This window comes from Carassius auratus, chromosome 1, assembly GCF_003368295.1.
Source record: "Carassius auratus strain Wakin chromosome 1, ASM336829v1, whole genome shotgun sequence".
Classification (NCBI taxonomy): domain Eukaryota; kingdom Metazoa; phylum Chordata; class Actinopteri; order Cypriniformes; family Cyprinidae; genus Carassius; species Carassius auratus.
Window position 1 is genome coordinate 11,814,671 of NC_039243.1, and position 25,241 is coordinate 11,839,911.

Sequence of the window (25,241 nt, forward strand, 5' to 3'; positions counted from 1 at the left end):
AACACACTACCTTACAACAGGGTAACAATAAAAAATAAAACGGACACCATTCAGAATGTTAAACAAAATCATGTTTTATTTGTGAGGTACATCTCACTTCTGGCTTGACTCGGACTTGGATGTGGAAGCTCTCAGAGATGAGAGACGGCGTCTCTTGGCAACCTTTTCTTGACGTTTCTCTTTGGCCTCCTATAAAAAGAACATTGACAGTCAGCTTTTACAACAGAACATGTGCTTTTTCAGTAATAAAGATTCAATTGAGGAGTTTCTTTTTCAGAAGTCAATATAACTTTATTCACATAATAAAAACAGCAGCCACATACCTTCATCCTCTTGGCCAGCAGTTTGGTGTATTCTGCAGCCTCCTCCTTGTTCTTCAGTGTGCGCTGCTTCTTGAGAGCAACGCGTCTGCGCTTGTGCTGCAGCACACGGGGTGTAACCAAGCGCTGAATCTTAGGGGCCTTAGTCCTGGGCTTCTTACCTGTCAGAAAGAGCATGATCAGTCTCTGGATACATTTAAAACCCTTAAGGTCCATAGCTTTAGATATGAACTAGATGCAGGTAAACGAATCAAGCTGACATGATATTGAACACCTGGTGAGAAGCCACTTATGACCATACAAACAGCAGAACATAACCACCTTATTAACCCTATAAGCCCAGAGGGCAATTTTGCCTCACTGAAGTTGATGCTTTTTCTGAGTTACATACACTAAAATAATGACTCAAAACTCAAACTGTAGTAAGAGGATTCCAAAGGTTGGTATTGTGGAAAAATATTTCATTTGGACATTCTCCTGCTGAGAAATGGCTAATAAAAAGTTTTTTTTTTTTAATCCAAAATGCAAAGTTACAGTATTTTGTAATAAAAGCCTCTTTGTTTAGCTCTTGACCCCCTTGGGACATTTTAATACTTTTTCACAAAGAGAATGATTCATAACTCCAAGACAGTAGCAAGGGTAGTGAAAAGGTAGGTACTGTTTGATAGAAATCTTTCTGTATTTTTTTTTTCTAAATTAATGTTGAGAAATGGGTGATAAAATGTATAAAAAAAAAAAAAAAAAAAAAAAAAAATTATATATATATATATACACACACACATATATACACACACACTCTTTTCTTTTGGTTATGTTCCCCAACATATGTGCTGTATGAGAATTATATTGTGGCGATATCATGAAGTAATCAAAAGTTGCTAAAAATATACCCCAGCGACTTAAGATTGTTTTTGTGGTCCAGGCTCACATATGACTATTTGAGCTTTATGATGTTTCTGACAGTGCATGGCACAATTTTTTTTTCATAAATTATGGAGAAAAAAAAATTATCCACATAACTCAGCACAATGTAGGAGTTAATCAAAGTGGCTACATGCAGAGTAAAGCTTAGACTCTAAGCTTTCAAATTATAATTTTTTATTTTTTTTTAATCAAGGCAGTGGTTTGAAAAATATCTGTAATTTTTAACTAATTCGGTTTAGAGGGAATGCTAAGCGTTCATTTAGAGTTTATCAAAATAACATTCATTAAACAACTCTGAGATTCTAAGCTTTAAAAGGATATTATGAATTGTTTCTTGCGGTCTTAAAGAGATGAGGATCTGGCTGGAAATCATGCTAGGTACCCAACTATTTATGCACAACCAATCTGCATTTCCAAACAAACATCACTCTAGAATGTTTTCCCTCTGGCTTGTTATTAATAGAAAGTCCAGCATCACAAAGATTTAACAAATAAATTTGGACACCTTTTAATGCATGTAAGAACCTATACTAGTTCTGTACACAATGCACTGCAGAAAGTTCAACAGAGCAATTCAATACAACTCATAATACGAATGGGGTAGTAATCCAGTTAGCAGCTCCACTGCTGCTGGCACCCCTCTCAATCTCATGACGCAATATTTACAACACATGAGAAATACTAAGCATAAGCAGTGATACCTTCTTTAGTGACGGGTCTCCTGACCACATACTGCCTGACATCATCCTCTTTGGAAAGGTTGAAGAGCTTGCGGATCCTGCTAGCCCTCTTGGGTCCCAGGCGGCGAGGGACAGTGCTATCAGTCAGCCCAGGAATGTCCTTCTCACCTGAAGGAAAGGAACGTCTATCAAACAGATGCTATGGAACAGGCCATTCAAGGTGCAGACATTCAAGATCAGCTTAACCGTTTCTATCACATCACCCTTGCATAGAGCACCTACTCTCATTTGCAAACAAAATGCAAAGCAATAGTTTTGGCAGAGCAATGCAGTACAACCTGCCACTAAGAACATGATCAGGTCGTTATCCGTTAGCAGCTCCACTGTTGCTTTAGGCACCACACTGTCCCCCCTTTGAGGTTACCATCAAACCAAAAGGGTCTGCTGGTGTGCCGTCTATGAATCCGAAGTTCATTTGCACTATTAATGAAATGTCTCTTAAAATGAAAATTCTACCATTGCTCATCCCAGTTTCAGATTCCATTGACTTCAGTTATATTTTTTGACCATACAATAAGTGTCAATTGGACTGGAAGCTGTTTGACAACCTAAATTAATTTTTAAAACAATGTGGATCCACAATCTACATATTCAATTAAACCTTCTAACTATACTCACCCTTCCTGATAATGACCAAGTTGAGAACGCTGAGGTTGGCATCAACGATGCAGCCGCGGACAGACTTGCGTTTACGCTCACCAGTACGGCGAGGGCGGTAACAGGAGTGACCCTTGCTGAGAAGGAGACGCACACGTCCTTGGGTCAACACACCCTGCTTCATTGGGAAGCCCTGTTTGTCATTGCCTCCGCTGATGCGCACAACATAGCCCTACAAGAGAAACACAGTTGTGTCAATTTTAATGTCAGTTTGAAGTTTACAAGTACAGCATAGTGAATATTGCAGTTGTCAAGTCCACTTAAATTTGGAATACACTTCATGACTTTTGCCCCAAATTGTACTCTGGAGGAGTCAGTGCTAGCTGTCTAATGTCAAAAGCAGTTGCAGATTTTGGGCAGAGTTCACAGATTTCACAGAAAATCAAGTAGTGTATAATGAGCACAGAGCTTCAGACTACATTTATTCAGAGGAAATTAAACAAGCTTGATATTTTGAGCCATTTTAAGGCCAGTCACTACACGACTTTTCTCCAGATATCTTCAGAACAGTCTGGACGAAAGTCTGAGACATTCTGCAGATTTGAGACAGTCCAAATTTAACAGCGAGAGCGTGAAAAAAACTTTAACTAGAAGCCCCAATTACAAGGAACAAATTTGGACACCTTTGCATAAAGCACCTATCCCAACTCTCTAAACAATACACTGAAGAAAGTATGACAGAGCCATGCAATACAACCAGCCACTTAGATCATGAACAGCTTGTTATCCGGATTGCAGCTCCACTGTTGCTTTTGGCACCACACTGTCCCTCCTTTTAAGCTACTGATCAGCCAAAAAGGAACTGCTGGTGTGCCACAAAAATGAATAAAGCTCATTTGGCAACCAATCAAAGTTGACAGATTTCACAGTAATCCGCATAGTGTTTAAAAGGCACAGATTTTTTTTTTTGCTTCAGACTATGATTCAATCTAATTAGTGGATAACAAGCAAAGCATGTTTGGCATTTTCAGTCGATTTTAAAATGTACTTTTCATTCATCATGTTAATGCATTAATTTGTTGAATTTGTAATGACTTTCCAGCTGTATGTTGTATTCCAGCTGTTTAGCACACCTGATTCAGATAACCAGGTTATAAGCAAAGAGCTGCATGGATGAACGGTTACGACTGATTCCCTACTCCATGACCACAGGAAATTGAGGTTTACTTCACTTCAGAACACAGACAAAACTTACTATTAAACGTTACATAATATACCTCCGTAAATAAATACAATTTAAATTCACGTCACAGAAACTATATTTGCCCTTTGAATGGAACACATATGCTCCCTTCGAACTGGAATCATAGTGGAATAATCTGTTAAATCCACTTTGCAGGGCACTTCCGGTCAAAAAGTAAAAATCTCTTAAGTGACAAGAGATATACACAAAATGTGCAAAGCGGTGGGTTGTGAGGACTGGAATTGAGAACCACTGGTTTAGTGTGTGACATCCAGCTTTTCTTCTGTAAACATTTTCAAAGTTAGCAAGACTATGATGCCTAGTGTTTAAAATCCATTCAGATTTGAAAAGTAATTTAGTGTATTTCAACATATTTGGTCTTAAACTAAAGACAATGGTTAAAGGGAACCCTTGTAATCAAGACTTCATGAAACTTAAGACTTTTCCGCTTCACATGAAACACTAAAATATTGGAAATTCACACGAGATGATGGTTGAAGTTGTAACGACTCACCTTCCACTCATCACCCAGAGAGTCTGCTGCTACCTCTGTGGCCATGCGCTTCTCATAGAAGATCCTCAGTTTGCGCTCATCATCAACTTCTATCAGCTTCTGGCAGCCAGTGGCTGGGAACGAGATATTGAGCTAGTCGAACAAGTAAAAAAAGAAACAACACAAGGTTATTAGGCTGTGTGCTGCACTTACAACTATAACCGTGAGGTCTTTATCTGACACGTCTCTGCTAACGATAGCTATACAAGCGCTAATGCGACAGGAGTGGATGATAGTTTGACACTCGATACCGATCTGCTAGAACGTGTACTAACGTTGTCATTACAGCTACAACAATGGCTACTAAGTTGACTTATAAACCGTAGCTCGCAATAATTTCATAGTTGTCTAATGTGCTCACTGCACGTCTATTGCGGGCGCTGCCATGTTGCCGCACTTCCACCGCTGTACTGCTAACATAAAATCAACATCCATCCCTCATACTGTCTGGGCCGAGCTCGATTATCAAAAGTCCATCGGATTGTTTTGAGACTGAGAAATGGAACTCATTCGATATTTGCAGCACATTGTGAACTATAAAACTTGTAAAATCACTTTTTCAGTCCCCGTACCTTCATTATGGAGGACTTTCTCGCCCTGAGTCCACCACCGAAAAGAGACCGGATATCCGACTCGTAGTCTCACATAGACTTCCAGGTTATCGCGAGAATATGTTTTGTCGTTTGGAAACAGCACGCGTACGTTACAGTTTTAGAGCAAAATAGTGTTTGCACACATGAAATATAAGCTTTATATTGAAATATAAGCTACATGGCATAACTATGAATGTATAAATATTTTATTAATAAAAAAAAATAGAAACATAGAAGATGTTAAAACGGGCATGTTAGTAAGTTATTGATGCTGACATAAAAGTAATGCATTACTATTTAAATATTTAAATGATTATATTACGTTAAAATGCTATATATTTTTTATTAGTTAACTTTATAAGGCAAAATACACCTTTTAGATCAATAATCATTGCGTAATCTTTTTTTAATCGCAAATATAGCATTATATCTGTCAGAGATAACAACTGTATTGTTTCCCCTGAAATGTTTACTTCTTATATATATATATATATATATATATATATATATATATATATATATATATATATATATATATATATAAATTAATTCCAGTGCTCAGATTCAACGGTTTATGTCATGCACAACCAATGTACAAATATGCTTACATCAAATATTTACTATTAAACAGCAACCAGAAATAACAATGTAGCAATGACACTTCACACACTTTTTTTATAATTGGTTTTATTTATTTAGCCTACATTTTGTTTTTCTTTTGTTCTAGATATGACAGTAACTTCACGTATTCACCCAGTGCATGCACAATGATTAGAGCAAAGTAATAGGCAATTAATGTCATAATTAATTATTATATTATCGCTTTTGAGGATACTGGTGAACACTTGGGTCAACCAGCACAGGACCGGTTTGATGTGAATGTTGTCCTTCTTTTATTTTGCATTGACAGTCTTCTATTATTTTCACAACTTTTATCATTTCTGTGTTGTCAGTGCATTTCAGTTTCACAGTCTTGGAAGTGATGATAACCGGTGTGCAGACAGAACAAGAAAGTGAGCCTCCTTCATCCCCACGAGAGGGCGCCGTGTAACATTTCCCGAAACACACGTTGTTCTGGACCTCCAACGTTTCACAGTTTTCATGGAAGATCCTCTGTGAAATACAAAATGCTGTTTTACATTTACAAAATAAAACATTGTTTGTGCAGTATTAAAAATGCATAAATTAAGATTTAAATCCCCTGCCCACAGACAGTGGCTACCTGCGAGAAAGTGAGCGCGCGACACTTTTCTTGACGGACTTCTACGTAATTAATCGGCAGCACGAATCTGAAGCCTGATTTCCCGCGAAACATGAACTGATTCCAGAATCCTTTCGCGTTCGTAGAGGATGACCTGTGAGCTAGATTCACGGCTGGTCTGGAGATGTTACCATTGTTCTGCGAGTTTATACGCAAAAGTTCGTTTGCATTTTCTTGAGTCAGATTCCCCAACCTCCCTGGCCTTCTCGAAAGTCCAATCCTGCTGACCCCCTTTGGATCGGGTTGTGGAATTTCACGAGATCCACCAATGGGATGCGACTCATACCTTTTAGCAAAACGTGAATGAAAGAATATTCCGAATACCTGCATTTGTAAGGTAAAAAATAAAATAAACTGAGCGGAGCGCATGTTCTCAACACGGAGGGTCGCAGGACAAATGCGAGGTCAGGGCAAGCGGCGTTTGCTTTATCAGGTGTGAAACCAAATGTTACAGACACCTTCGCAGACATCAAAGACACAAGACCCGAGATACTGTAGGCCTAAGACATATTGCGTTATATTAGCCTTTAGTTCTTTTAAAGTAGGGCATTTATTGGCATGCATGTTTCGCAAAAAAAAAAAAAAAAAAAAAAATTACCATAGCACCAATAGCCTACACAAACTGACATAAATAAAATTAAATATGCCAGTAGCCTACTGTTAAAAACAGCCTAATAAAAAGTACATTTACAATTCGAATGAAACCCATAATAAAATAAATTAATGCTCCGCAACATAAAGGTCTTCAATAGTCTAGATTTTATGTGAAGTTTGAGTTTTCATTTCAGCACAGACATCACATGTAACTGCAATTCATTTAATAATTATATATATACAGTACAGACCAAAAGTTTGGACACACCTTCTCATTCAAAGAGTTTCTTTATTTTCATGACTATGAAAATTGTAGAGTCACACTGAAGGCATCGAGGGCTATTTGACCAAGAAGGAGAGTGATGGGGTGCTGCACCAGATGACCTGGCCTCCACAGTCACCGGACCTGAACCCAGTCGAGATGGTTTAGGGGTGAGCTGGACCGCAGACAGAAGGCAAAAGGGCCAACAATTGCTAAGCATCTCTCGGGGAACTCCTTCAAGACTGTTGGAAGAACATTTCAGGAGACTACCTCTTGAAGCTCATCAAGAGAACGCCAAGAGTGTGCAAAGCAGTAATCAAAGCAAAAGGTGGCTACTTTGAAGAACCAAGAATATTACATATTTTCAGTTGTTTCACACTTTTTTGTTATGTATATAACTCCATATATAATTCCACATGTGTTAATTCCTAGTTTTGATGCCTTCAGTGTGACTCTACAATTTTCATAGTCATGAAAATAAAGAAAACTCTTTGAATGAGAAGGTGTGTCCAAACTTTTGGTCTGTACTGTATATATATATATATATATATATATATATATATATAAATTACTTGAAAATTGTAATCTGTATACTGATTTCAAATTACATGACAAAAACTGAAGTTTGTAACATAATCCATTACATTACACATTTCAGGTAATATATTCAGATTACTTTTAGATTACTTTTGACCTTACTTAACACATTGTTTTCGATTGGATAATATTGTAACATATTTGTATAAAAATATAAAAAGTAAGGAAATGTATTCCATTCATTGAAATGAACAACATAAATTTACATAAAAATAAAATAAATCATTTTAAAATAACATAGAATAAATAAAACACTTCCTTTACCTGCATGTCATGTAACCATTAATCAATGTCAGAGACTCTTAAACATGCAAACATGATAATTATTACATTTTGTAACCTCAGGGGTACTTTAAGTAAATATATTTGATGAAAGAATGACATCAACAAAAAACGTTTGGGAATGTCTGCATTGCATGTTAATAATAAATAATGTGAATTTGTGCATTTTAATGTGCTTGAAAGACAAATTCCTTCCAAAGACACTGAAATCGATGGTAAAATAACCTGAGTGATAACTCAGACAAATATGATTGTGCTCATCAGTAGTAGATGCAATGTTGAAACACTTGTGTGAATGTCCACAAAACTAGAAGAAAAAATAAAGTCAAATTTGCCATCACTCCATCAGCCTTTGTATTAGAACCACTCACACAGCAGCATTGACTAGTTTCATGTAATTTAATGCCAAGATAAGAAGTGTTTATAAATGTAAATTACAATTAAAAAAAATGCTAGATTTACAATGTTAATAACTGTGGAAATGCGTCATCACAGTCTGTGAAAATGTCGATCTGTTTTAATTCTGTGTCTTTCTTTTTCAGAATGAAATCTTCAAATGATATTTTCCACATTATGTTCCTGTGCTTGTCATCTCTACTCTACTAGAAGTGCTGATTTGTGTCAGGGCTGAAAGTGTAAAAGTAGGCCCGATGGGGTGACAGAGCCATAAAAGCTTTCAATTATTGTGTCACGACATCAGCACTAAAGTCACTCTAAAGAGATCGAAAGAACATTTAACAAAACAGAACAATAACACTATCATCAATCCACATTATTATGTCTCAGAATTAGACAGGAGATTGAAAAATGAGTGGGGCCTTAAATGTAAAAGTTCAGTTTCTCACTGAATTATCTGACATACTGTGTTCAATGTACAATGTCCCTTTTATTAATGATGAAAATCAACACTTCCCAGACGTCTTCAGGGCCTGTAATTAACGGCAATGCCTCAGAGCAGATCTCCTCTGCAGACTGCAAATACTCTTCTGCTGATACAGAAATTGGATTTTACATTTACAACTAGTTTTTCTGTCCTTGTTGTAAAAATATGAACAAGGTATCAATGCAACTATTCAAATTCCTGATCCTAATTTTATTTCTGTTTGTCTTTCAACAACAAACAAATAAACAAACAAACATTCTTTTCTATGTACATATTTCCTTTCTTACATGTTTGACACACAGTTTGCCCTTTCTCACGCTGTCCTGCTCTTATGAGACCGCATGTGACAGTCGAAATTAAAACATTTAAAAAGTAGATGAAAAATAGTGTCTTAAAATCTAAAAAAAAAAAAGAAATCTGCACTTGTCTGACTGGTTGGATTGGCAGCCAGGTGTGTGCGTTGAATAACTTAACTGTGCGTTTGCCTGTTGGTATGCGGACACACCTGCTTCCTGGAGGTCTCCACTTCATAGTGAACGTGTCCTGTATGCCACATACTGAGTGGAACAGAACCAGAGCGAAAAATTGAAACATTGGAGTTCAGAAAAAGAAGAGGTTAGTTAATTGAATTTGTCTTTAAGGTTGTATTTCTATATACTCATATTCTATATGTTTATTTCTGAAGATGTTTATAAGTTTGGGCTGTACTTTATGTTTTCCTGTCCTTTGTATATAAACTGTGACATTTTAATTGACTGATTTCTTGTAATTCCTAATACTTTGTAAATACAATGTATTTGTATTATTAATGTTATTATTTTTTCTTCCATGCTCCTAATAAGAGACATTTGTCAGAAGCAGTCCTACTGTGTAATTCTACAGTAAGAGGTTTCATGAAGCATGTGATTGTACTTTACTGCTTATTTACATTTAAGATGAACTAATTTGTGATGATGTACTGAGAGTATGTCAGAGTAATTTCTGCTTTTTGGGTTTTCTGACAGCCTGTTTTCTGAGATTGTTTTTTAGATTATGTAAGGGCAAGACGGCTGCTCCTAGATCTGCTTCGTTGTATCTGTGTAGCTGGTTTGACTTCATTCCAACATTTCAGTTACCAGTAGTTTACAATGACTCTACCCTTTTAACACCAGTTTCTGAAATGATTATATATAGTATATATACTGCCAGTTTGGAATCATTTTTGAATGACGTCTCTTGTGTGCTCCAAGGCTGTTTATTGTAATATTTATTTTAAAATGTCATTTATTCCTGTGATTGCAAAGCTGAACTTTCTTCTGTCTTCAGGGTGAACTTTCAAATCCTTCAGAAATCATTCAAAGATTTGGTGTTTAAAAAATATATTGATTAGATCATTATTGATCAAATCACCTTTGTGACTAGCAAAATAAATTATTCCATATTTCAATCTTAGATACAATCCAAAATGTATCTAAATAAATAAATTTTTAAATAAATGTAAATTTATTCAATCCAAATTCATCATCTAACATCTATATAGTGGTTCTTCATGCAACAATGACTGACGTGTGTGAGGGCACCTGTGTATTTTGTGTTTTTCATTCAGTCTGTATGCTTTCAGATATACGATGTCATTACCTGGAGAATTCCTGTCAGAGGATCAGTTCACCTGCTCTATTTGCTTAGATGTCTTCACCAATCCTGTCTCCATACCCTGCGGCCACAGCTTCTGCTCATCATGCATCACGTCCTACTGGGAGGGCCAGGGCAAAAGCTGCTTCTGTCCTTTGTGCAAGGAAAGCTTCCGCAAGCGTCCTGAGCTCCACATCAATCACACACTTAAGGAGATCACAGAGCAGTTTAAACGGATGGCGGAGATCACACTGAGTGCTCCTAGGAGTGCACCTGCAGATTCGCAGTCCCTCCCTTTCACTGCACCGAAGCCTGCAGTGCAGCACAGGACAGTAGAGCTGCCCAGAGGCCTATTGCCCGAGATGAAGAGCCGCTTCCAAAGAACATCATCGAGTGAGCCGTTGGCATCCCATGATGCTGTTTCTCTCCCTCCTGCCAAGGCACCTAAACCAAACTTTAGTGTGAGCGGAGCAGGTTCCAGTGGGCCACAGTGTCCCAGACATGGGCAAAGTTTGGAGGTGTTCTGCAAGACTGACCAGACATGTGTTTGCGTAACATGTGCAGAAAGGGAACATTACGGGCATTCTGTGATAGATGCCAAGAGAGAGATGAATATTAAGAAGGTAAGTGTGAGAATGTACGTGAATGAGAAGTAATTTCAAGGTAGGGCTGAATTAATGTGTTTATGTGTCCGTGTTAACGATTTGAATCTCTGCTCAGTCCCAGCTGCGTATCATGGAGGCGGAGCTACAAGGATTGATCACAGTCAGAGAGAGGAAGATAGAGGAGATCCAGACTTCACTTGCAGTAATTCAAGTATGTGCAAATAAGTAAATAAGTAAAATTTGTATGAATCTAATTTTTTGTATGATTTCATGTGATCAGCTTAAACCCCAGTGATGATTGTTTTAGGGCTGGACCTTAATGCTTACTTAAAAAAAAAAAAAACGTGCACATTTCATCATATGAATGCATACAAAATCACCACCTTGTAAAATAGTTAAGTTTTCCAGTGAGATTGGGTTTATAGTTCATCCAAAATAAAAATGTTGTCATTATTTACTCATTTTGATGTTGTTCCAAACCCATTTGCTGTTATTTTTGTATTGTGGAACACAAAAGGAGAATTTCTGAAGCATTTTTGACAAATCTTCAAATGGCTATTTTTATACAGTGGCTGGCTGCCCATAGTGACTATATCTGTTAAACTCTACAAGTGGGAAAACACACACACACACACCATAAAAGTAGTCTCTTATATTCTAGAGGTTCTGACACATTAAGGAATAGTTCACCCAAATAATTATGTCGTCATTTACCCATTATTTATACTCTTTTGAACACAGAAGAGGATATTTTAAAGAATGTTGGTAACCAAACGGGTGACAATAGCCATTGAACTCCATAGTCATAGTCAGTTGCTATTGTTACCTGTTCGGTTACCAGCATTCTTCAAAATATCCTCTTTTGTGTTCAACGGAAGACCAACAGGTTTAGAACCACATGAGGGTGAGTGAATGATGACGGAATAAAAAAAATTGTGTGAACTATCCCACTATTCCTTAGAAGCTGTCATGTATGAAGAAGCGCAGCTCACACAGAATTTACTGTCAAACAAAATAGTTGGTGATGGTCTGATGGTCAATGTAGCCAACTTGTTGCAAAATCTGCTTAGGAAAATCTTACGCCTTCATGCATGAATTCCCAAGCATGTTGATTCCCATTTAGATGACTGCATTTAGCCTGTGAAAATTCTCTGAACAATTCTATTTCACCTTTAGTTTTCTGAGGCCACACAGGCCAAAATTCACAAATATTTTTTTTTCAGCAAGTAATGACTTATATTCAGTTCTGTTCTTTGCAAAAGTACCAAAAGCAATATTGGCTGCTTTTATGGTGTTTTCGTCATTAGAGACTTACTGTCAAGATCCAGATAACTGTTGCTGCATGGAAAGGGTGTTTGTGAACATTCTTGTTCCATAGAAGAATGTCATACAGGTTTAAAGGACATGAGGGTTTCCTCATTCTCTTGAGTCTCCTAATTGTCTGTTATATGTTCTTCTTTGTCTCAATTGCTTGCTGTAAGGTGAATGCAGAGCAAGAGAAAGCAGGTACTGTGGGTATGTTTGCTGATTTAATGAAAGCTGTTGAGAAGTCCCAGGCTGAACTTCTGGAGGTGGTGGAGATGGGACAGCGGGCGGCAGAACTTCGCTCTCAGGCCTTCATACGTGAGCTGCAGACGGAGATCTCTGAACTCAGAAATAAATGCGGCTCCCTCAGCCAGCTGTCCCAGTCCCAAGATCATGTTTCCTTCTTCAAGGTCTAATTTAAAACCAGACTTTAATTGTTTGTTTTGTATTTTATGCCCCAATATGTAACCAAAACATATATTACTAATGCTTCTTTTCAGACGTATCCAGCCTACTGTAGTGTACCTGTGACAAAGAGCTGGGAAGAAGTGGCCTTGACCCCTGACCCCACTGCTGGAGCGGTGCTGAGAAATGTCACTCAGATGGTGGAGGAGGTTCAGGAAGCCTTGAGGAGACTGTCAGCCATCTGTAAGAGAAAGTTCCTTCATGAACTGCTCTTTGACACACGTTTACATACACTCTCATTGCAGTTCCAAATGCATATGACTTTCTCCTGTAGACTAGAAAGTAAATACTAACAGATAAAAAAAATAAAATAAATAAATATATATATATATATATATATATATATATATATATATATATTAGGGCTGTCAAAAATAGCACGTTAACGGCGTTAATTAGTTGTTTGTTGTTAATTACGTCCAATTTTTTTACGCATTTCACGCATGCGCAGTGTGACAAATTATTCAGGTCGGGAAAGTCTCGTCGATCTCTGAATTCTCAAGATAGTAAAAAACAGCAGCGAGCGCCGCGACGAAAACACCGAAGAAGCTTAAGGTTTTACCCCAGTTACTCTCAAATACATTCATGCCAAGCTCGATAAACAGAGAAGACTTTGGTAGTTGATACGCTGGAGCTTCTTCTTCCTGTTATAGCGTCCTGTGTTTCACACTGCGCATGCGCAGAACGCCTACATGCAATGCAGCAAAAATTACACTTGAAGCCTTCAGAACGTGAAAATATCAATCCTAAAGTATTGTGGCAGAGCAAATGAACACCTCCCAAAAACAAGAGTGCCCAGAGTGCTGCTTATGTGATGGTGGCGCATGTTTGTGTTTCTGAGTTAATTCTTTCGAGTTTCTCTATGCGTAATTTCATAGATATGTGGCTATATTTAACCACTGGTTCACCTAAAACTCTTACACTATCTGTAATTAAATGGCATGGTTTGATATAGTGCTCAGATAAATTTGATCTAAGTGAATGTTAATCTTTTGAAATTCAGAAAAAAATAGCCACATATTGATGAATCAATAGATGAAAATTATGTATCTGTGTCCTGTTATTTATCTTTTGGTATGCATTTCAGAAAAAAAATGGTTAGGATTCAGGTGTAATTGCAAATAGTGATTAATCATGATTAATCCACTGAAAATTCTGATTACTTTGATTAAAAATTTTTAATCATTTGACAGCCCTAATATATATATATATATATATATATATATATATATATATATATATATATATATATATATATATATATATATATATATATATATATATATATACCCTTTGAATAAATAGGGTTTGAATGCGTGAACAGAATGATGACATCTTTGACTCAGGAGCACTTCAGATGCTTCACTTCACCAAACATATTATTTGTTTATTATTATTATTTAGATATATTTGCATGTACATATTACTGTTTTTCAGTCATGCTTACGGTATGTATTGTTGTGCTGTCAGGTTTGCGCCCTTCCACAGGAAATCCACAGGAAATATATCAACAGAGTAAGCTTTTTTTCTCCTCCTTTTCCCCTGTCTAGTCCAATTTCAGCTTCCCCTCACAGTTTTCAGTGCTAGGGGCTAAATCATAAAGTTTTAATGTCACTACAGAGAACTGCATTTTCTTTTTTAAAGTCCACTTTTCAAAGCCAGATTCAACACTAGTAGCCATTACCCTGTCTTCAGTATAACATGATCCTTTAGAATTCATTCTAATATGATGATTTGGTACCCAAATATAAATAATGGTTATTATTATTAATGTTGAAATTAGTTTTGATGTTTAACACTCCAACCTTTTGTCTGGTTGTGTATATGATTGGAGTGACTAATTGTACAAGCCGAAATTATTTAAAAGTAATATTTTTCTTCTGCTTTCCTCTGTAGAAGTGTGGTGTGTGCAGGAATATGCAAGTATGAGATCTTTTCTATATGATGCATGTGGATTAGATACATCGCATTTGTGTCACTATTATTTGTATTCTTTCAAATATCTTATAGGTTTTCAAATGTGTTCTGTTTCTCTCCTCAGTGGACGTGACCCTAGATCGAGACTCAGCCCATCCGCGTCTGATCATCTCTGAGGATGGTAAACAGGTGCACTGCAGTGACCGCTACCAGTTGGTACCAGACACAGCTGAACGGTTTGACCGTGTGGTGTGTGTACTTGGCCGCCAAGGCATCAGCTCTGGCTGCCATTACTGGGAGGTTGTGGTGGGTGAGAAGACAGACTGGGATTTGGGCATTGCTAGTAGCTCCATCAACAGGAAAGGAAAAATTGCCGCAAACCCAGCTAATGGATTTTGGTTTCTAAGTTTACGTGACAAGCATGAGTACGTCTTTCGTACAGAACCATCAATGCCTATAATCGTACAAATAAAACCACAGTGTGTCGGCGTGTATGTGGACTATGAAAAAGGACAATTGTCCTTTTATAATGCAGATACAAAGTCACTGATATTTACCTACAAAGACTTATTTTCAGAGACTTTATATCCTTTTTTCAGCCCATGCACCAACAAATCTGGCAAAAATGAAGCTCCCCTTATCATATGTCCTGCCTATCCAACTCACCCAAGCTGGCTGACTGAAAAATGAAATATTGCTAATAGGTTTCTTTACTTTATTATTTAATTCCAAATCATGAAAATGAATATGGTTTTCATTTACAATCCATGTGATCATTTCATTGGCTTAATGATTTTATATATATTCAACAAAACATTAAACACTTAATCCTTATAGAGTATTTGATATACCTAAAACAATAATAAGATTTATGAACTGCAAATGATTGCTAAGGCTTGAAATTGAAATTTGGGATTCTTTGACATTGAATACAACATTGGTTGGTGATGGGAATCTGATTGTTAAATTACCCATTAGTATTTATCTTGACCATGCATGTATTATACGCAAAATATGTAATATTCAAATATGTGTTTTGTACGTTACAGTAAAGCAAAAATAAACGTGTATACAGGCGACTGCATCTCTTCTATGTTCTATATTGCATATGGGATTATGGTCCAATAAGACAAACCAAGCCAAAATACCTTTTAAAGTAAAGCAAGTTATCCAAGTGCTGTGCGACTACTATTAATAAATTTGTCTGTGTGTGTAATTTTGCCTTTTCGTAACTTTTGACATCAAAGTATCTTATTGCATCTTTGATTTCAAGTTGACCATTTATTGCATTTCATTCTATTAATATCATCCATTCGAGAACTTCAACAGCCTCTATATCAATGTTATACATTTGCAGTGCTGGGTGAGGCCACTGTGATCCTCAGCTCAAAGCCTATGATAGGTTAGATAGGGGCTCTGCTGGGGCACTGGTCCGGACCTCTTGCCTCCACCTTGCGTGTATATATAATGAGGGAGATGTAGAAAAAGAGAGCGAGCTAGACGTTAAGTAAGCATCAGTAACCAATGGCTGCGGTTCTTCTCTTGTGATCGCGCGCAGCGTCAGAGCGGACTGATGGCACAGCGCTTCAGGCAACGCCACAAACCTGCTTCTGCTCTACAAGCCAGGTAAGTTTGATTTTCAGTGAATTTCCGATTTAAATTATTTTTATATTCAACTATATGCTATATGTATAGTCTGTGTGCACGCGTACATTTAAAGCTACCCTCACTGCAAAACATATTTTTTCTTAAGTGGGAGCTATTAATAGAAGCCTACAATTCTGTCACAAGTCTGTTAATAAACAGTTCTGCATGAACTGCATTGAAATCTTCAGAAGACATTTCCCACAGATGGATTCATATTATACGAAATGAAGGGTACGAATTTTTGGCTGAACCACTACTCTTTTAATATCGATTTTTTTTTCTGTCAGTGGTGCCAAACAGGACAGCGGCACGCGACGCTCAATGTTCCATTTTTACACAGAGCACAACACAACATGCTGTACTTTAATCAATTATGAACGAGAGATGCCTTGTCGTCAGGTAGCCTACTGCCTTCGAAGGGTTTGTTTTTCCGGCGAAGCAGCAGGACTTCTCAGGGACCGCCTTTTATAATGTAGCTGATATAGACATCTCTGTAACTTGCATCGCCCATTTCAGCGATTATTGTTGCATAAGCCGCTTTTTTCTTATCGTCATATTTGACGTGATTTTGCAGGGGCGCTTTGGAAGAAAGACTGAGAAGCGCGGTATTATAAGCCGCTTTAGTTTGAATGTGAGTGTCATTCTCTGAAATAACCTTGACTGAACTTGCGTAATGAACCCGATTAAAGTCAAAGAATTTCATGTGAAATTGATGTTTAGAGGCTGGAGTCCCATCTGCCTGCATGATCTACAGATAAATCTACTGTGGTGAAATCAGGGACAGGTTCACTTCTCTGCAGGTTTGTACATAGAGTTCTATAACCAAGTAAATAATTTATAATACAATGTGTTTGTGTGTGAATTGGCAATTTGGAAGAATCATTCAATATTTTGCCAAACCAATTTTGTTAACTGCTATTTAACTGCTTTTCTAGAACAAAAATCGATTTAATTTGTGTTGTGGGTCACCCATCATTGGCGGGTTACCGTATTTTTGCCAAGTAAGACATGTTCCCGGATCAACATCTTCTGATGATCTTGGATCAACATTATTGTTCAAAAATATGGACTAAACCCAATCCCTACCCCTAAACCTAACCTTACCCATAATTTATTCCTGAATTCAGTGGGAAATGATAGCTGACATACAAGGGTGTAGAAGCTCCTAATCCTAAAAGCTCCTAAGCTCTTTTAAGCCTAAAACAGATATTTCCTGAAAAGTTATCTCTACATTCTGATTGGTTGATTGGAATGATGTTCCTGGATCAACAAGGATCACCCTCATCTGGCCATGTTGAGATCACACGGCCAGGTGTATCTGGCAATTGTTACTTAAATAATAATAATAATAAAAATAAGCATGCAGCTTTTCGTTAGGACTGAATTCAAATTATGTCCATTATATAGATATGTGAAATATGAGACCAAGAAAAACATAACTGAAAATGAATAAAACAAAACTTATATTTCAGTATGAAACGCCAGCAATAAACACAATTCATGCACCCATGATGTCAGTATAAAGTCTGACTTGAGGGAAATTAAGGAAGATTCTGAATGGAGTTTTGGCCTAATAACAGGCTTAATGAATGCTTACTCAGATGATTCGCCATATTAACCTCAGTTACTACTGCAAACTAATGATGATAATAAAGCATTACAGTTGTGGGGGACCTCCATCCTGTGGCACTTAACCCAGCAGGGCTTAGTCAATGAAATGCAAATTAGGATTGCTCAGAGGAAGCACAATTAATCATTTAGAAGTTGGTGAAATAATGCAATTTATATCTCTTGATATTCTTGTCTATTATTCTATATATCAGTGAATATGACTGTATAGGAAATTAAAGGTTGATCATAGATTACATAACTCACAGGCATCTTTTGTTCTTCTGCAGCGGTCATTGTCTCTGACTCGGTGTCTGTTATTTAGAGATGATATCGAATTGACGTCAGTCATCATCCCTGGATTTCCCTGGCCTTATGTTGACATGGCAACTGGAAGGAAAAGTCAGTGTCTTTTCTGTGCTCATAATGTCTATCTGAATATGTGTGTGTATGCATTTCTTACACAATGTGCTTTATATATGTATACATCTATGCTTTCTCGTCATCTCTTAACACTTCATGAGTGTGTATATTCTAACAGCTCTCCCACACTGGGTTCAGCCTGCATTAATCATCTCAGCTTGTATCTTCTGGTCCAGGATCCATCTCTGTGATCTCAACTCCACCCTTGTTTTCTTTTCGCCAGGCTCCACTTCAAAAGGTGGAGTACGTTTCCCTGATGATGATGAAGATGCTCCCATTAACAATAGCTGTGATGAAAAGCTTCAGGATAAAGTCATAACTGCTCTACCAGAGCCTGATGGTGCATATCTTGTTAAGGTGATAAAAAATTGCTTAAAAAATAATAATAATCAAAAACAAACAGTATATAAGATGTGTTGCATCCTGAAATTGTTGACTGCGAAACTCTGTATCTAGGTGGGATTTTTAAGGAGCCATCACAAATATGAAATCATCTTTTCTTTACCACAAGTCCCAACACTAGGGAAAGATGTCTCCCTTTCCCCCGCACTACGCACTACTGCAAAACCACGACTACGTGCAACACTCATCACACCACGGCCTGACGGTATGTTTTTGCATTGGTTTTATGGTGTTAATAAGTAAAGTTTGAAAGATTGTACTTAGTTGTATTTAGAAAATTATTTAATTTCCATACAAAAATAATATATATATATATATGATTTTTTATGGAAATAAAATTTATAAATATATTATTAAATATGTTTGAATGTAAAAAACTAAACAAAAAATACATACAAAAAACTAAAAAATACCCATAAACATGATATCATAGATGTATTTGATAAAAACATTCTATTTTTAACCATTTTCTGAATTGGAACCTACAGATGTATTTATAGATATTTATTTATATTTTATAGACTAACTAGCATTTACGAAGAACACTTTATTTTCCAAAATATCATCAAAATAATATAAATATGTATATACACGAATCACCATGGTGTATTTTGCAATTAGGGTGGAATATATAGTGAATCAGTTTACCGGACCTTCATAAATTTAATAAGACATTACAAATTATTTTTAATTATTTTTAAACAAGAAAAAAATCTTTATGAATTTTATGCAGAAATGTACATTGCCATCTTGTTCCGACCAAAGTTATCTGAACGCCCCTTGACAATATCCCAGGAGGACTTGAACGCACAATATTGACCAATTCTTACCATACATTCTATGTCACTTATCAATGTCTGCTTACAACCCTTATGTTCTCATTTATTCACACAAACCCTATTAAGAGGTGTTCAGCTTTTCAGCTGAAGCTACTTACAGTAGACTTATTACAGGGAGAGTCTCCGTGGAGCAACCTGGGTTAAGTGCTCTGCTTCGGGGCACGAGGTTAATGAACAATACATATGACCTTGAAACCGACTCAGTCTTGCTTGGGATTGAGCAAGAAAAAACAGCCCAGATCTATAAACATGAAGCTTCCTTGACTCAGTGAATGATGAGAAAGTTTAGAAATACACACTAAATACATGTAGCCTAGCTATAACTAAGCAGTAACAATTAAACAAGGCTGTGAAAACATAAGCACTATCAGAACAGTTAATGTGGATCTAAGCTTGCTTGTACATCTGACTGCTGATAAAACAAATGCAAGACGTCATGTTAGGATCAATAGTCACACTCCTATTTCAGCCCGGCATTGATCTCTCCATTAGCTGAAACTCACTTAGCGCGTTTATAGCGGTGTCATTTTTCCCACAATTGAATCTCTTGGGAAATCTCAGTAGGTTAGCCGTATCTGAGTGTACAATTTATATTCTAAAAGAAGCTGCAAGCACTTAGGTGATTGCTCCTTTATAATGATTTCAATCTTCCAGTCTTATTCTGGTCATTCAGGCGTTTTCTTTTACCCATCTTTTTATTCTCCATGACATTTTGTGTTGTCTTGGTATCCCTCTGTACCGTGATTCATCCCACTCACTCCCATTCATCTTTCTGTGCTCTTTTAAGGGGGAGCGAGGGTGGTTTGTGAGTACAGCGCTCAGCAGGAGGGAGTGGTGCAAGAGGAACTCACCCTGGTCAACAGGAGCAGAAGAGACAGCAGCGTCCGAGTTCGATTACAGGCCAGAGTCATGGGTGAGATACACACGCCAGCTGGTGACAGATCTCTAGTCATATATAACAAAGCATTCATGAGGTGATGTGTGCCCCTCATGTGGACCAGTATAGATGTCTCTGCATATTAATTTCAGATCAGTTGTTTCAAAGCACTTCTACAAAAAATAGCTGGGATGGGAGAAAGCATTTTTAAAAATGAAATTAAAGGAATTGTCAAATGCTGAATGCACTGCATATCATGCTCAAATACTATGCCCAATAGTATTGGGGCCAGCCTAAGACACAGCAGTGCAATAATAATGCTGTCTAAGTAATCAGCATCTTGAAATGGCACACCTGTGAGGTGGATGGATTATCTCGGCAAAGGAGAAGTGCTCACTAACACGGATTTAGACAGATTTGTGAACAATATTTAAGAGACATAGGCCTTTTTTGTACATAGAAAAAGTCTTAAATCTTTGAGTTCAGCTCATGAAAACAGGCCAAAACAAAAGTGTTGCATTTTGTTCAGTGTAGATGAAAATATAGCACAAATCTGCCATAAAATATAGCATTATAATGAGAACTTTATAGAAATCTACAGTAAATTTTATCCTTGCCCGTGTTTCAGTGCTGTCATGAAAGCGAATCACAGCAGGAGCTCTCTCTCACTCTCTCTATAGCGTGTTACTTAAAGTTCACTGACATTTGCATCCTTTATTGCAGATACAAGTTGGGATGTTACGTCTATGTTATGTACCTAAGTTATCTGATTAATATCAAAGGATGGGTCATAGAACATGCTACAGTTTATATGAATAAAGTCACTCTTCACCTCAGTCATCTATTTCTATTTATCTATTTATCTAATCATAATCGTACAGCGTTCTTATCACATGTTTATGTTTTCATAGAAAGTCTTTTCATGTCATAATTTTATTTTTAACATTAATTTTCATTACAGTCTTCAGTTATTTGCATTAACTCCATGACGGCCATGTGCGTTCGTTGACAAAAATGTCAGCTTCAGGACTGTCACTTAAGTTTCCCAACGCACTGTAATCACGCTTTACTATATGCTGACATTCACAGCTGGCTGCAAGCAATAATTTTTAGTTTACAAAATGTTAAATATATTTTAAAAAATTGCACACCTACCTACCATTTTGTTACGGAAGACATTGATTCAACTTTCAATATCTAATTTTCTGTTAATATGAAGAAAGAAATGAGAATACATATGGGATAGCATGAGGGTATCCCATATGTAAGAGTAAATAAGAGAATTTTAATTTTTTTAATATAAAGCACAACTCTAAACTTTCTAGCCAGCTTGAGAAAAAATACCAGAATTTGTAATAATAGAAACACTTTTAATGACAAAAGAGCTCTAATTAGTTGATTTAGTACTTATACTGCTCTTTTTTTGTAGTAAGATACAAAAAAAGCCAAAATGTGCTCAGTTTGAGGGTTAAAACTGTTAAGTAAGAACTAATTTGTAAATTGAAAATCACCACCACTAAAATAAAAAACTATCTATTGTTTTTCACAGATCGCCACCATGGGACGCCAATGTTACTTGATGGAGTGCGGTGTGTTGGTGAAGAAAAACACACAAAATAATGACACAAAAGATGTGACTAAATCCATTTGCTTGGGTATATGATGAGAATGAACCAAAATGAATGAATCTAAGTACATGTGAATGTGAACAACCCATCTCACACCCATTCATGGAGGATCACAAATCAATTGTATTCGCTATTCTAGAGTCTATGCTAATCCATCATGAATTCAACTTTAGTTTTTAACTGAATTTTATTACAGGAGAATTAAATCAAAAAGCAATTTAAAGAGAAAAAGCAATACCATTGCATCTGGCCAAGGATAACATATGTCACAAGTTCAGCTGAGTTCAGCTATGTTATGTTTGATAGCCTAATGATGATTTACTATACATTCACTATATTGAGTTTCTCATTAGCCACAATATGGAACAAAAAATGGTTGGCTGGTTACTTTATTCTATTTAAAATGTATATCAAAAACATGCAGACAACCTAGTTTATTTATTTATTTTGCAGGTATTACCTGAATGCCTGAAGGTGGAATTTATGTATAATCAGCTGCAAAATATACACTTCATATAAATATATATAATTATATGTCATACTGTTGCTTAAATGCTTTGCAACCATAATCAATCAATCATCAATCTTTCCCACTGCTGTGATACATTTCTCAAATATGATGTGGTTTGTTAATACAAAAAAGTAGGTTATATAAAACACTTGTTGATTGCTTTGTGCACAAATAAATAAAGATAAAGATATGTACTGCAGTGCATTGACCTACTCAAACATATCTTGGCAATTAACAATACTGTCATGCCCTGAGGGAACTTAAAGGCACAATATGTAAGTTTTTGCCGCTAGGGGCGTGTATTCAAAAAAACAAAGGTGTAGTTTGATAAAGCCCTTAACTGAATGTGGAATCATGGTAGTTGTTGTCTTCATCCCCACAGCCAATGCAACTCGGGCAAAAATCATGTTCATGGACGAGCTAATGATTTATTAATCTAGTAGTATAAAGCAGGGTGAGACTGAAAGTCGTCCAAGTGAAAAGAGGCCGTTGAACGAGAAATGCGTTGATCATTTCCTGCTTTTATGAAGCCCCTCCCTTAGAAATTGGTGATGGGCTCTGATTGGTTAGCTAGCCCAGTGTGTTGTGATTGGCTAAAATGCCTCTAGTGCACATCTAAAAGTCCCCTCACCTCATCGGCATGTGTTCTGGTTGTATTGTAAATAACGGCACCATTAATATCACTCATCAGTTTGAGCCCGATTGAGTAGCAGAGGATATTATTCAAGAAGATCGTGCAGAACCAGTGCAAGCATGTCTTTTAATGGTAGACCTATGCTATTTGTTCGTTGTTGTCTCATAGATATGCTGTTATTTGTAAATGCTACTGCTAATGTTAGCCTTCAATATATGGTTTTATCCTAATTAAAGCTTTAATACAATATGCATGCACCTCCATGTTTAACGCTGCTAATAGCTATGTGAAAATAAGTGTATAATTTTATAACATAAGTAAAAATTAGCCTGAATGCACTGTAAGCCGCTTTGGATAAAAGCATCTGCTAAATGCATAAATTTAATTTTAATTTATTTAATTTCATTTTAATTTTATAATTGGAACAGTTCATTGTTGGAGCCAAGTTGAATGAGACAGAGAGAGAGAGAGATGCAAAGCGTGATGCAAGAAATAGTATTAAGAACCACTGCTTTAGAAGCACTGATTTCGAAACTTGTGAATCCATTAGAATTGTTAGAAGACAGAATCACGATACATATATGAATAGATTTTTACGTGCACTTATAGTTTTTTCTTCCACTTCTCTAAAATAGCGCGCGCAGGATGGCTTCGCTCCCTTTGCTGCCTTTTCTCAAGTACAAGGTTTATCTGGATTTGTTACATCACGAACCTGGGAAGTAACATTTTGTAGTACCCACCAGCCATTTTGCATTAAATTGCCAGAATTTTAAAAGACGATATCTCCGTTTGCATTAAACTTTCGGCTTCATAACTCTGCAGAAATTATGTTCAAATAGCAACATTACACACTAACTAACATTAAAAAAGTTCAATCACATTCAACCACCCCTTTAAGCAATTTTAGGACATTACCACCAAGTGATAAATGTAATAGAATCTTTTCAATAATTTTGAGAAAGTCATTTTGATATTCATTTCATCCAGTATGTTGGTTGTCCAGTATCTAACTTATTTCCTGTATGGTATTTTAACAGGATTTTGACATCTTTTTTTTTTTGCTAAAATTTGTCTTGACCACACAGATGCTCTTGGGACCAAGACACACAAAAGATATGATGGATTTATAAGTATTATTGACATTTCCTGAAGTAAAGTTGCAATTTAAAACTGCTAATTTGTCTATGAAGTTGACCAACATGAAGTGAGGTTTTATATCAGCAACCCTTTTATATTTTAATAGAGTGATTGCTCTACATAGTTTTTGTTGTGGGCAGTAACAAGAAACGGTTTGTTTAAATATATCACCTCACACCTAATCTTTGGCTTGCAGAAGCAAGCAGTAAGGGAAATAGCAGCTTATAACAACACTAGATGGTGTTACTTGTGTTTATCTACAACAAAAAAGGGAGGGTGGGGGGGGGGGGTTGTAAAATGAATGGAAAATGTGCATTCTCTATATACTGATGGGGAATCCAATTAAAATGACTGACCAAAAAAGACATTGACAACAAATGTAAATAAAATAAAAATCCTTAAATTTCCAGTGTTCTAACTGCCCAAAATGTACAGACTCTACTGGTCTGAAGTCATGCATTTAGAATGTTCTTGAGAAAGCTAAAGTGTATTACACAAAAGACACTAATGTCCTAACACTACAAGAAAATGAAAAGGTTTAGCACATCAATTGAATGGATGAAATACAAATAAAAGTCTTGGAAAAAATTGAAAAATCTTTTTTGTTTCCTTACGTTGACTGTTATTTTTCTACACTCTCTGAAAAAAAAAGGTACAAAAGCTGTCACTGGGGCAGTACCTTTTCAAAAGGTACATGTTTGTACTTAACGTGTAAAGAAGCTAAAAGGAACAAAAGTGTACCTTTTGAAAAGGTACCCCCCAAATGACAGCTTTTGTACCTTT

General features: G+C 36.5%; 3 protein-coding genes across 4 annotated transcripts; 2 read left to right on the forward strand and 1 right to left on the reverse strand.

Moving 5' to 3' along the window:
* Positions 1–49: 49 nt before the first annotated feature.
* rps6 (ribosomal protein S6) lies at positions 50–5,053 on the reverse strand. The gene is made up of 6 exons (XM_026273728.1): positions 4,950–5,053; positions 4,339–4,470; positions 2,603–2,813; positions 1,946–2,092; positions 324–481; positions 50–189 (listed from the first exon to the last, which is right to left on the reverse strand). The coding sequence occupies exons 1-6, from the start codon at positions 4,953–4,955 to the stop codon at positions 94–96; spliced, it is 750 nt and encodes a 249-aa protein (XP_026129513.1). The 5' UTR covers positions 4,956–5,053; the 3' UTR covers positions 50–93.
* Positions 5,054–9,342: 4,289 nt separating this feature from the next.
* btr01 (bloodthirsty-related gene family, member 1) lies at positions 9,343–15,968 on the forward strand. Its single transcript, XM_026273202.1, has 8 exons — positions 9,343–9,464; positions 10,450–11,083; positions 11,181–11,276; positions 12,547–12,780; positions 12,871–13,018; positions 14,306–14,350; positions 14,732–14,758; positions 14,877–15,968. Exons 2-8 carry the CDS (start codon positions 10,457–10,459, stop codon positions 15,440–15,442), a joined length of 1,743 nt encoding a protein of 580 aa, XP_026128987.1. The 5' UTR covers positions 9,343–9,464; positions 10,450–10,456; the 3' UTR covers positions 15,443–15,968.
* A 155-nt stretch (positions 15,969–16,123) lies between these two features.
* On the forward strand, positions 16,124–24,723 carry adisspa (adipose secreted signaling protein a). 2 transcript variants are annotated; one of them, XM_026273848.1, is made up of 7 exons: positions 16,124–16,378; positions 17,120–17,199; positions 18,298–18,409; positions 18,654–18,787; positions 18,887–19,037; positions 20,459–20,584; positions 22,098–24,723. In XM_026273848.1, the coding sequence occupies exons 3-7, from the start codon at positions 18,391–18,393 to the stop codon at positions 22,166–22,168; spliced, it is 501 nt and encodes a 166-aa protein (XP_026129633.1). In that variant the 5' UTR covers positions 16,124–16,378; positions 17,120–17,199; positions 18,298–18,390; the 3' UTR covers positions 22,169–24,723. The 2 variants fall into 2 exon arrangements, with proteins under 2 accessions (XP_026129633.1, XP_026129625.1); XM_026273840.1 differs by lacking the exon at positions 17,120–17,199.
* The last annotated feature ends 518 nt before the right edge of the window (positions 24,724–25,241 follow it).